The sequence below is a fragment of the Argentina silus genome (genome assembly GCF_951799395.1).
Source record: "Argentina silus genome assembly, chromosome: 18".
NCBI lineage: Eukaryota > Metazoa > Chordata > Actinopteri > Argentiniformes > Argentinidae > Argentina > Argentina silus.
Genome location: NC_139672.1, coordinates 15,625,249 through 15,639,056, shown reverse-complemented (window position 1 = coordinate 15,639,056; position 13,808 = coordinate 15,625,249). Strand labels below are relative to the sequence as shown.

At 45.5% G+C, this 13,808-nt stretch overlaps 1 protein-coding gene across 1 annotated transcript in view; it reads left to right on the top strand.

The window, feature by feature from the left end:
• tnr (tenascin R (restrictin, janusin)) overlaps positions 1-136 on the top strand; it is a gene marked incomplete at both ends in the record, with an annotated part of 45,990 nt that extends 45,854 nt beyond the window's left edge. The window contains one exon of the mRNA XM_083689613.1: positions 17-136. Within this exon, the coding sequence (XP_083545739.1) occupies positions 17-136 (120 nt within the window). The remainder of the gene's footprint in view (positions 1-16) is intronic.
• Between the last annotated feature and the right edge of the window lie 13,672 nt (positions 137-13,808).

The following is a 13,808-nucleotide window of genomic DNA, read 5'->3' as shown; positions in this document are numbered from 1 at the left end:
CCTCTTGATCTCTCAGGGTATCAACTGGTACCACTGGAAGGGCCATGAGTTCTCCATCCCCTTCGTTGAGATGAAGATGAGGCCCTTCAACTATCGGAGCATCAGTGGGAAGAGAAGGAGGTCCACCCCCGCATAGATAGAGAACCCCCCCCTCTCCCACCTAACTCCCAATCCACCTGAGCCATCAGTGGGAAGAGAAGGAGTTCCACCCCCGCATAGATAGAGAACCCCCCCCCCCCCCCCCCAACTCCCGGTCCACCTAGTCCACCTGAACCATCAGTGGGAAGAGAAGGAGGTCCACCCCCGCATAGATAGAGAACCCCCCCCAACTCCCGGTCCACCTAGTCCACCTGAACCATCAGTGGGAAGAGAAGGAGGTCCACCCCCGCATAGATAGAGAACCCCCCCCCCCCCCCCCCCCGCCCTCACCCCCACCCCCCCCTAACTCCCAATCCACCTAGTCCACCTGAGCCATCAGTGGGAAGAGAAGGAGGTCCACCCCCGCATAGATAGAGAACCCCCCCCCCGCCCTCACCCCCATCCCCCCCCTAACTCCCAGTCCACCTAGTCCACCTGAGATGGTCCTGCTTTTACACAAGACAACAGGTGGAGGTGTTACTGTATGTAATTTATTGAAACATTTGAATGACAATGGTTCTATTTGCTGAGATAGGGAGAAGGAGGCAAATCAGTGAGGCTTGTGTTGTGTAGTAATTTGCCCCTATATGGGAGAGGAGAATGTATGTGCCCGGAGTGGCTTTCAAAAGCTCTTCTCTATACAGCAGGAGTACATGAGAGCTTATGCTATTTTCCCCATTGAAAAGAAACATAGTAATTTTAACAAAATGATTATATGCCCTTAAAACACTTAAGATATTTCTATTTTTATAACTGATATTGTAACAAAAAAAAATCCATCTATTTCATCATATAATTTAATGCCTTGTTATTGAAATTGTTAATAAGCATCCCTCGAGTCTGAAAGACATAACTTGTATTTGGCAATACATTGGACATTGACAAAACGTCAGCATTCATAACGAACCGCAAAGTATTATCAACAAACACCAAAAGCCAAAAGCACCAGTGCATAATAGTGTGTTCAACATTAGCTATTTATTTATTTATTCGTGTCCACACGTCCGCTTTATTTGTGAATGTAGACAGAAATCCACAGCCGAATCGCGATGGAAGTGAGGAATCTGAATCACTGAGCAACAAAATAATAACAAAAACCCTACTAGTGCTCGAAGTGTAAGTCCTCTCCAAAGGCTGTTTGTTATGGTAGCAACACTGAGCTCTTTGCACTGAGGGACAGTATGGCAGACTGTTGTGTGGCCACTGTCATTCAACACCTATTTTAATATGTTTCCCGCTGCCCTGCGTGACTTAAACACGCATAAAACATGACTGACCATTTGCACTCATGTGTTTTGTTTTTTTTTGGGGGGGGGGGGGATTATGTTCTGGAGAATTTTTGTTTTTGTTTGTTTTGTTTTTTTGTTTTTTTTCCCCCGTAATGTTACTTGCAGTGATGGTGTTGAAAAGCTCTGACATGAAACCAAAGATTTGCTTAAAGAAAAAACACGCACCGTCTTCTAGAACGCCCTCCTTCATTCTGCAGTCCCAGTCTCAACTACAACTCCCATGAGCACGAGTCTCATGTCGGTATTCCCGTGAGTAATTTGGGACTGAGTAGCTGATTTCCGTTGTAGTCCTAATCTACGCAGTCCTCGTCATGTAGTGTCTGACTGTGCTCCACCACCACTGCAAGCACCTTCTGGCCCGCCGACGTCCCCTAATGGAATCACTGTAAATTTGATCTATGTAATTTAATCATATTAATCCAATTCTTTTCATTGAAACCATTTCAGTATTATTCCATTCTCTGTTTTTGTTTTTGTTGACGACGTCTCCCTGTAAACGCTGCGGGCCTGTATCATAATGATTCTGTGTATAATTTCTCATTGTCCAACTGTCCTTTAGACTTGAAAACAATGTTGATTGTCCGTCCTATAGACTACTACTAATATACCTTATACATGTAGGAAGGTGGTGGAGGAAGACAGCATATTTTCTACATTTACCCCTTTAGACACCAAGTAAAATAGAAGCACTCTGAAACATTAATTCTCTTACCTCGCCCTGCTGTTCTAACCATGGTTGTTAACATAGGCTTGTCTTATAGAGGGTGAGCCGGCCTACTGCATGCTAACACTTACCATCAACACCTTCACGGTAAGGAACGGAAAACCTGTCATGAGAATATTTTTTGAAAAATCGGAAGTGTCGAATTTCTCCGCCGAATTCCACTTCCGTCGAGTGACTGTTTCGGGGCCTACAGTAGTGACGCAATGCGACTCCCTGAATAAGACGTGGTGTTTTATACTAGATTTAGGGTGTGTTTAATTGTTTAACCGCTGTGTGTAGAATACCGTGGCCATTTTGTTCGAGGAATGAGAGTCGGAGGGGAGGGGAGGGGGAGGGGGGGGCATGTAGATAGCGAAAAGGAATGTATGTAACTTTCTGTACGTGGCGTTACTTTTGGCAAACTTTGACGTGGCGAAACTCCTAAAGCTTACCTAACAGCTAATGGCCGTCCCTCCTCCATCTCACACACGGTTCTGTTTCCTCATTCTGTTTCATTGATTTTAATCCTTTGAGTTTAATCAATCGTAACCGAATCAATCAGAATTGTACAGTTTCATGTTGTGCGAAACGTCGCGTTTGGTCAGGTGGTGGTGGGGGGGGGGGGGGGGTTCGGATTTTTCCAGATTATCCAGAAGTACAGTAGTTCCTCTGCCTGTCCATAGAGGCCAGGAGAGGCTGGTGGAGGTAGAAATGGGAGGACAGGCCCATTGTAATTGCATGGAATGGAATGAGGAATGGTATCAAACGCGTGTGTTTGATACCATTCCTCATTCCACTCCACGCATTACAATGAGCCCGTCCTCCCATTTCTACCTCCAGCAGCCTCCCCTTAATATATGGGCCTAAGCCAAGCTGCATAGATACCGTAGCCTGGTCCTCATTTCGGCTGATTAGTTCCTCTAACACACCCAGCCTCTTCTCCCTCACCTCCAGCTTAGCAGGACTTTGAGCCGGGCTCACACGTTAAGCTCGGTGTCAGTATTTAAAGCCCTTGAATCTCCGCCAGGAAATTCTTGCTGAAAAGTCTGAGCTGGGAAAGTTGTACTTCAACTGGTCCCATTTGATTCCCTCCCCTCTGCTTGTTGTGGATGCCCGCCGCTCGGAATGCAAGACAACTGACCTTTAGCAACAAGGTTTGATCAAAAGGTGTAAAAGTGTGGGGGTACTGACTATTTTATTCATTTTTGGATTCGATGTGAAAGTGCCTCCGGCGATCATGGGGTGGTTTTGAGTGCAAATGCACGAATCGATGATAGCTACAAAATATTCTGTGTATTAATAATTAAACACAGAGGGACGCACACTAGAGGGAACAGGGAAGTACGAGCCAGACATCCAGTCTTCACAGGAAGTCTCCTGTCAATAAGAAAGATCAATAGATCATAGATCAGTCCCAAATATGCTGAATATGGCATTGTTTTTCACATCAAGACTACCATACCATAACTACCAACTACCATACAACAACAACAACAATAACAACAACAACACTGTGCACACACAGGTACATACATCCAGTATATCTGACGCATCAACGTACAGTTGGAGAAGGAGGTGAAGCTCGGTGTTCATGTTCCAGAGTTTTCCGCCACAGAGCCGATGTAACCAGCTATCACCGGGGGGGGCGAGTCTGCATCTCAACCTTAAAAGGATTAATAAGCTATGACTGTTCTAGAGGGGAGCGAATGAGGTGAAATCCCTCTCTCTCTCTCTCTCTCTCTCTCTCTCTCTCTCTCTCTCTCTCTCTCTCTCTCTCTCTCTCTCTTTCTCTCTCTCTACCCCCCTCTCTCTCTTTCTCTCTCTCTACCCCCCTCTCTCTCTTTCTCTCTCTCTCTCTACCCCCCTCTCTCTCTTTCTCTCTCTCTACCCCCCCCCCCCCTCTCTCTCTCTACCCCCCCCCCCCCCCCCCCCCCCCATCTTGCTCTCTCTTTCTCTTTCACTCTCCACCCCCCCCTCCCCTCCCCTCCACCACCCTCACCCCCTTCCCTTCCTCTCCCGTCCCTCTGTCATTCTGTCTCTGTCTCAGTTGTATCCTGGGCATAACAAATCCTTGTATTTACGTCTGAGGAAAAAAAAGGTTTCAGAGAAAGATGTGTGTGAGAGAGGAGAGCAATTAAAAGACTTTTCCAACAATCTTGAGGGCATAGCATACTCTATAATTAATTTGCTCAGCAGATGGTAGGATCTTATCTGGTGCTTCACTTTATTCCTTCGCCCCCCCCCCCCCCTCTTCTGAACTCAATCATCGGTGTTACATGTCCTGGAACACACCCTCAAACGGATCAACACTCCAACCCGGGCACTTTCTTTACTCGATTTTATCAGGCGTGCCGTTTTAATGTGTCGAAACGATTCGCGATTCGCTGTCCTTTGTTTGTTCCATCGATACCGTGTTTACGGCGCCTAGCGAAGCTTGGTAGCACGTCTCTCGGTTGACGCGTTAAAGAGACACCGTGTTCTCGTAAAAGCCACCAGGTACAGCATGAACAATGCAGCAAGGTAGAAGGTGTGTCATTTATCTGTGTGGCTCCTGTGCCCTGTTACCTTCATTATTACTGTTATTATTATTATTTATTATTATTATTATTATTATTATTATTATTATTTGCCATTAAATAGGACAAGGAGGAAGGTTTGGATGATGGAGAAGCTCTAATGCTGAGAATCAGGCTACTGTTGGATAATCGTGGGTGTTACGACCAGATTAGTTCTAGTTTGACTTAAAACATGTACTGTATAGTTCCTTTTTTAATACATTTTCTACATATTAATAAAATATTCAAATTGTCCGTCGCAGTGTGGTGCAGTTCTTGTTTCAGACCCCGTTTCTCTGCCTCGAGCGCATGGCCGGGCTATATGAATAGAGCTGTAACAGGAGGTCCTATGAGAATACCACTGCAAACACTAATTGTTCCCTTGGTGGAATATTATTCAATATACTCCTCTTGCCTTCTGGCCTTCGTCTATCTGAAGAGACCAACAAGGTTTTGTCCGCTCAGGCTATGAATTCAATATGCGGTGTCTTGTTGAGTCCACGAAGGTCATTAAAAATGAAGTGAGAACGTACGTGAAGGCCGTGCGTCTGATGAGATGCTCTGTGAAGGCGGGCCGGAGTCTTCACGTCTTCACAGGCCGGGGCGTGAGTCTCTGCCTGCGTGATGAGATGCTCTGTGAAGGCTGCAGGAAGGGCCTGTCATCAGCTCTGATGGTAACTGACCCCTAGAGTAAGCCTGGGGAAGACACACACACACACACACACACACACACACACACACACACACACGCTACCAAGGGACTGGGCTTTAGCATATGCTTAGCACAGCTCTTTGCTGCATTAGACTGCAGCATCATGTGCATACTTTAACCCGATTGCACTCAAGGCCAGGTTTAAGCTATATAATATGCACAGTGTCACGTTTACATACACAGCACAGCACACACAATGCTATTTTTGCCTTTTGAACATACTGTAAACTATGCAGTGTTGTATTTGAGGGCATACTGTGCAGTGAAACCCTGTATTGGCATTCTGTATAACAATGTCCTAATTAGACATTAATTAACCATAGAAAACTGTTGGGGAAGCTGAAATGTTTTGCTGGATAATGAGCATGGCTGTGACTGGAATGAGAGTATTATGCTATAGCAGAGCTCTGTGGGAAAGGCCGGGGAAGAGGCCGGGGTCATGGGTAGGACTATATACAGACTTCATCAAAGCAAAACACTGAGTGTTGATATCGAATATATACTAATGAAATCTCGATCCGATTTGATCCGTGGAATTCAGGCGTGACTTTTGAAACAACCTAGCAACTCAAAACGAAACCTGGCTCCTTACTGGCTAAACAGACGAATGGGCTATGGAGAGTCAACTCTATAGAGAGTTCTGTCTGTTTCTGTCTGTAAAAAACGTTGAAAGCGTATGAAAATGACACGGACGGAGCCCGTAATCTCCTTGTCCCTCAACGGTTGGCTCTCATAAAGAAAATAAGTACAGATATCACTGTTTGGTGCGGCTGGGACCTTACTCAAATAAATATGTCAATCATACTATAATATAATAGTATATACGCCATTTAGCTGACGCTTTCATCCAAAGCGACTTACATTGCAGTGAGTGCAGACATTTTTCAGTGTACAGTACCGGTCAAAAGTTTGGACACACCTTGCCAAGAGTGTGCAAAGCTGTCATCAAAGCAAAAGGTGGCTACTTTGAAGAATCTAAAATATAAAACATATTCTGGTTTGTTTAACACTTTTTTGTTTACTACATAATTCCATATGTGTTCCTTCATAGTTTTGATGTCTTCAATACTAATCTACAATGTAGAAAATAATAAAAAAATAAAGAAAAACCATTGAATGAGAAGGTGTGTCCAAACTTCTGACTGGTACTGTAGATGGTCCCAGCGGGAATCAAACCCACAACCTTAGCGTTGTTAGCGCCATGCTCTACCAACTGAGCCACAGAGGACCATGCAGTTCTGTTACATGACTATCAGGTCAAGAAGACCTCACAAAAGGTATTAACCCAGTGACATTCAAGATCACATACCAGGTTATATCCAAAGCATCATAAATGCAGCTAACTCTATTCATAACACAGAAACATACAGCATGCAGGGTGGAATTGGCTCATAACAATACTTAATAAGAGGTAAAGGCAGCCTTGTCTTTATTTAACGTGCTGGAACAAGACACTTTTATGTGTGTAAAATACGTATCATAAAGATGCCAAGCAGTCATAGTCTCGGCTGTCCTGAGTAGGGGAGGCTGGTGGAGGTAGAAATCGGAGGACGGGCTCATTGTAATGCATGGAATGGAATGAGGAATGGTGGGTTTGGTACGTGTGTTTCATACTATTCCTCATTCCGTCCCATGCATTACAATGAGCCCGTCCTCCGATTTCTACCTCCACCAGCCTCCCCTGGTCCTGAGGTCCCCTTTGCCCTCCTTTCATCCCAGTCGTCCAATCAGCTCCCAGATCAGAGCGCTGGCTAGGATGAACCTGATGAAAGGCGGCACAGTGAAACCCCAGCACCAGAACTAATACACAACACACACGCGCGCACACACACGCACACACGCACACGCACACACACACGCACACACACAGTGAAAGCACAGCGACAGAACTAACACACAACACAGACACACACATGCACACACAGACACACACACACACGCAGACACACACAGACACACAGACACAGACACACACACAGCGAAAAGACCAGCGACAGAACTCATCCCGGGTGTCTCCTTCACAACCCACTGAACCCTAGAAGCTAACGGGGTCTGACGGCTGAATAGGAGGCGGTACCGCAGCCCGTCCCCCGTCCCCCCGCTCCCCGTCTCAGCCAGACACAGCAGCAGGAGCGCACCGCAGCTTCCACGAGAGAGAACCGGACGGCACCGGGAACCGGGAACCAGGAACCAGGAGGCAGGAGAGGATTGATGCACAGCATTGATACGTCTGAGGAGCGGGGCTACGTTCAGGGAGAACAGCTGAGGCCGGTCCTGTCACGGTGAGTGTTTACACGGCGGGAGAGGAGATAACTCCACATGAAGAGTGACAAGGCTACTGGGAACAAATAGGAGGTGAGATTGTTCTGTGTCGGGTGGGTTGTCTTGTTGTGTTTGGGATGTTTTTCTTCTTCGGTTGTGAGGGTGACCATTATGACCTGTCACAGTGGTGAGAACACAGGGGTCTATTGTGTATTAAGTGTGTCTGATGTCATGGAAGCAACTGTACCATGAAGTTGCTGTCAAAACACTGTGATTGGAGACAAGTCAGTGCACGCGCGCGCACACACACACACACACACACACACACACACACACACATCAAGTCATTCAGCAGATGTGTTTATCCAAAGCGACTTACAATAAGTGCATTTGTCTAAGTAAGTGAATCAAATGGTCGTCAGTAAAACCTTTGATAAGAACAAGTGCCATCGGCAGAGAAAGGAAGAAAACTTTCTTTGATGTTTTTTTTTTACTATTCCAAGTAGGGTGTTAGGGGGTGCAGAGGTTGGAGGAGGAAGAGCCCACACACATACACATACACACACACACACACACACACACACACACACACACACACACACACACACACACACACACACACAAACACACACATAATTTACATGAGTATGGAAACTTAATGTGATGATAAACTAGTGTTGCCAACATAGATGGATTCTCCAGATGTACAGTTTCCATTTAAAGAGATGATTTGTGCAACCCACTGTACTGTAATGTTTGATTCATGATGACACTGCTCGGCCAATCAGACTCAACCTCGATGATCATCTGGCCTGACAGCTGGGCTCTCTGGATGTTACAGAGGAGAGAGAGAGAGGGAGGGGGGAGAAAGAAAGAGAGGGGAGAGAGAGAGAGGGAGGGGGGAGAAAGAATGAGAGGGGAGAGAGAGAGAGAGAGAGAGAGATAGAAAAGCCCTTTGAATTGAATTGAATTGAGAGATAGAGAGAGAGGGGGGGGACAGAGAGAGAGAGGGGGGGGGACTGAGAGAGAGAGAGAGAGAGAGAGCAACCTCCCCAACATAATAAATCTGTATTAAAGGCCTCAAGGATTGGACAAAACATGACTTATTATTTTTACAATTGCGCCATAGCCAAGTCATACAGCCTGACAGGCAAGTCATCAACCACATGAAATATTACTAATTATTATTGGTCATTTTCTAGCAACTATGACACAGTGACTCAGTGACTATACTATATATGCATTATAATGCTTTGCACGTGGTCCTCTGTGGCTCAGTGTGGTCCTCTGTGGCTCAGTTGGTAGAGCTAGAGTTAGGTTGTGGGTTTGATTCCCGCTGGGACCATATATACTGACATGTATGCACTCACTGCAATGTAAGTTGCTTTGGATAAAAGCGTCAACTAAATGGCATATATGTGTACAGTACCAGTCAAAAGTTTGGACACACCTTGCCAAGAGCGTGCAAAGCTGTCATCAAAGCAAAAGGTGGCTACTTTGAAGAATATGAAACATATTCTGGTTTGTTTAACACTTTTTTGTTTACTACATAATTCCATATGTGTTCCTTCATAGTTTTGATGTCTTCAATATTAATCTACAATGTAGAAAAAAATAAAAAATAATAATAAAGAAAGAAAAACCATTGAACGAGAAGGTGTGTCCAAACTTTTGACTGGTAGTGGACATTGCTGTCCTTGCACGGTGGTAACCTGCTCACAGAGCCAGATATGTGCAGTGTGAATATTCCGGTCAGACGTTTGTTTCCTCGCCGAGCCCTCCTGAGGAGATAGGAGAAGACACAAAGAGTCTGTTTGCTGATGCTCTCTGCCGGAGGGAACACAAGTACTCTGCAAAGTGCAATCTTTTCTGACCTCCCCAGCCATGTTTCAATTGGTGCTTTCAGGCATCGTCCTCGCAGCTCCCCCCCCCCCCCCCCCCCTCCGTGGACCGGGTCTATTTGAAGACCTTCCCTTTTGTCAATTTATAACAATGCCACCACACGCACGGCAACGCCAAAGTACCTCTTAAGGCAATGCTCGCTGTGCTAATGCTGCATGCCTCCAAAATAAGTAGTGTTTTGTCCTGGAGACCTTTAATACAGATTTGTTATTGTGGGTCTTGCTCTCTTTTGCGTCTCTCTTTCTCTCTCTCTCTCTCACTATCTCACTATCTGTGTGTGTGTGTGTGTGTGTCTCTCTCTCTCTCCCTCTCTGTTTATCTCTATCTATCTCTTTCTCTCTCTCTCTATATATATATATATATATATCTTTCTCTCTCTCTCTCTCTGTGTGTCTCTCACTCTCTCTCTCTCTCTCTGTGTGTCTCTCTCTCTCTCTGTGTCTCTCTCTCTCTCTCTCTCTCTCTCTGTGTGTGTGTACTCCCTCTCTCTGTCCCTCTGGATAGAATCCAAGGACTTTCTGGTCCATGTGAGATTTCAGCTCCTCTTCATCACTCAGCCAGCGGGCTCTGGTCTTTGTCTGGTCTAGAGCTGTCACAGCCTGAGAGAGAGCAAGAGAGAGCGAGAGAGACAGAGAGAGAGAGAGGGAGAGAGAGAGAGAGAGAGAGAGAAAGAGACACACACAGACAGAGAGAGAGAGAAAGACACAGAGAAAGAGAGAGCGAGACAGAGAGAGAGAGAGAGACACACAGCGAAAGAGAGAGCGAGACAGAGAGAGAGAGAGACACACACACCTCCCTCAGGGAGAAAATCAAATGGCCGTTCAGTGGGCTACAACTCACTGAGGTAGAAAATATTGACATTCAGGAGATAGAATCTGACAGGATCAGACAGGATCTGACAGGATGTGACAGGATCAGACAGGATCTGATAGGATCTGACAGGATCTGATAGGATCTAATGGGATGTAACAGGGTCTGACAGGATGTGACAGGATCTGATAGGATCTGACAGGATCAGACAGGATGTGACAGGATCTGACAGGATGTGACAGGATCTGACAGGATCAGACAGGATGTAACAGGATCTGACAGGATGTGACAGGATCAGACAGGATGTAACAGGATCTGACAGGATGTGACAGGATCTGACAGGATCTGACAGGATCTGACAGCTCTCTATTTCTGTTTGTGTCGGTTTGACCATAAAAACAGTTCCACTTTCGTAAACCACACTTTTGCATGATGTGTGACCTTGCTTGACACTTCAAGACAAAAAATTAAAAAACTTGTTAGCTTCCTAAGCTGATGCCTATAGGCTTTAGCTCACTGGACTAACAGTGGTGTGGTGCACAGGAGACCAAGGTTCAAAACCCGTATGTCATTGTCCTAGTGATGATGAGCAGTTTGTGTGTGACCTTAAATGAACATTTGATATTGATGGTTGAATCCAGTGGAGGCCTGTGGAGGTATAAATCAGAGGACGGGCTCATTGTGATGCATGGAACACATGCGTTTGGTACCATTCCTCATTCCATTCCGTGCATCACAATGAGCCTGCCCTGTCCTCCGATTCCTACCTCCACCAGCCTCCCCGGGTTGAATCATAACCAAAATCATGCTGCAGCAGCACGTGTTTCACTCCAGCCGCTGTCTGTTATGTTTAGGTTTGAGTGAGCTCATCGCTTGAAGGGAAGTATTTTAGGCCAGGAATGAGCATGAGGTCAACCTTCGCCTGGTGGGAAACTCTCTCTACACAACATCTCAGTTCTCTGAGAGGAAAATGCGTCCTAATCATCACAAGATACCAGCGGTGCCTGGAGAAAAACTCTCCCCCGCACTAGCATGGGGAACACTTATAAGGCACTAATTTGTGGCTCATGAGTTTTTAATAAGTAGTTAATTGGGCAATTACTAGCCATTTATTAGGTTATTTAATTCAGTGTTTTCTTAATCTCATGTTATAAGGAGTTTAGTAGAATCACACCCTCGAATCACTGGCTCACATCCGGGGATTGAACCAGTGACCTTGGGGTTAATGACTAGCCTCCCTAACCTCAGAGCCAACCTTTCCTCCAATGACATTGTTGTGTGGGGGGTGTCTGGGTAGAAAGGGAACACGCGTGAGGTACAAATGAGTGACTAATATGTGTTCACTAAAATAAAGTGTTCCCAAGATGTTGAATAAAGTCCCAAGATGTTGAACACACGAAGCGAGAGCTTTTTTATATTCTACCTGCCTAGCAAGAGTCCTTCCCCAGGAACCTCAAGCTATGCTAACGCTGAGCTGGTCCTCTTCAGGGAGCAGCGTTGACCATCAGCAGAAATTAAATTACCACACGTTTGAGCTGTGCTAATGAAGGCTAAGTACCTGTTAAAATGAGAGACAGTGATTAATGGATGAAAGTTACCTGTTGGAGGGATGTCAATAGCATACGTAATGCAGGACAGATAACAGTCGCTAATGAAATGGTAATAGAAAATGGCGTTTTCTCAACGAGTTTTGAAATATGATTAGAGTGATAGAAATTCAGTCTGAATTGGGTTTGTTATGAGAGGCGCATTAAGGTAATGGCTTATAACTCATTATAGTCATGTATGAAGCCTTATAATGTCTCTGTGACACCTCATAATGTGCTATGTCTGCCTGTGAGACATTTTTTCAATGGGTAGAAATATGTAGCTGAGGATCGTTATAAGATGGTATGAGGTTAACTTTGGACTAACGTGTTACCGACATGAACAACAGGTGTGTTTTATTTGTCTAGGAGATTGTTTTGAACATACATGCTATATCTATAAGATATAAGGTTCTTCTTTATCTGGATAATCCCCTTTAGTGTTTTGATAGTTTGTAATGTAACTATAAATCGTAAAATGAAGTGAATGAAAAATGGATTTGGTGCATTTGTTTCAACTTTTGCGGCATTTCTTCCTCGCAGACTCAGCTGGGTAAGTGATTGCCAAATGCCACTTCGCAGACATAGAAACGGGAAGTCTGTCCCTCAAAGTTCTTTGTTATCTGATGACTACACAAGTTCATGACTCTTCCTGCTCTCCCTTTTGAAACATACTGCCTGTCGGACTGTTCTATTCATAGACCTGTCGACGTCCGTCAATGGCTGTTTGGTAAATGTGCTGGCACACCTTATGTGCACAACCACGGAGAATCACAATTCTCAACGTAGTTTTTTGGGTTTCTGAATCCGCTTCTGGGCAGAATCACAAGGCCCCTTCGTTGGCACAGTGTCTGCCCCTTCAAGTGGACGTAAGGAAACTCCCTGTGTAGATTGATGAGTCATGCTGGAAAGTACACAAAGCTCAAGTACTGTAAGCTCCAGGGAACGGTTTGGTAAAATGTGGTCAGAATATGCTACAGTACCAACAACCACAGTATGCACTAGGATTCGATCGTGTCGTGCATTCGAAACCCATCAAAATGAATCGGAATGAACGTGGAATCTAAAAAAGAAAACATTCGGACAGTCAAATTTACATCTGCTGTCTCTTAAAGAGAATGGATGGGACGCTACAGAAGACTACTTCAGTCCTCTGTTTACATCAGAGCTATTAGCAGTATTATAATAATGTCCTTTACCCAAAAGAGGGTTCAGGCACTTCCTAATATAGGCTACAGCCTCCATCAAATACACTTTGTTCTCCTTGTCCCTCCTTCTGTTTTCATTGCACTGGGCCGAAACATTGTAGAGCCGTGAGTCACGACCTAGCGTTGCCTTTGGGACTGGTTAGCAACGCCGGAGCCTATTCCTGGCCTCCTGTCAGATTCCAATACAGCGGCCATCGCCAGCCCCCTCACTGGCTTTTCATTAACAACACACACACACACACACACACACACACGCACACACACACACACACACACATGCACACACACACACACACTCATAAACGGAGGAGCGCAACATTGCTTAGGCCTCTCCTAATGTTGTTGTTGTTGTTGTCGTTGTGTGGAGCAATATCAGGCTAATCCTGAAAGATCAACTGAAAGCCTATGTGAAATACTGTACCTCCTCTCTCTCTCTCTCTCTCCCCCCCCTCTCTCTCTTTCTCTCTCTCTCCCCCCCTCTCTCTCTTCCCTCTCTCTCTCTTTCTCTCTCTCTCTCTCTCCCCCCCCTCTCTCTTCCTCTCTCTCTCTCCCCCCCTCTCTCTCTCTCTCTCTCCCCCCTCTCTCTCTCCCTCTCTCTCTCTCCCTCTCTCTCTCTCTCTCTCTCTCTCTCTTCTCTCTCTCT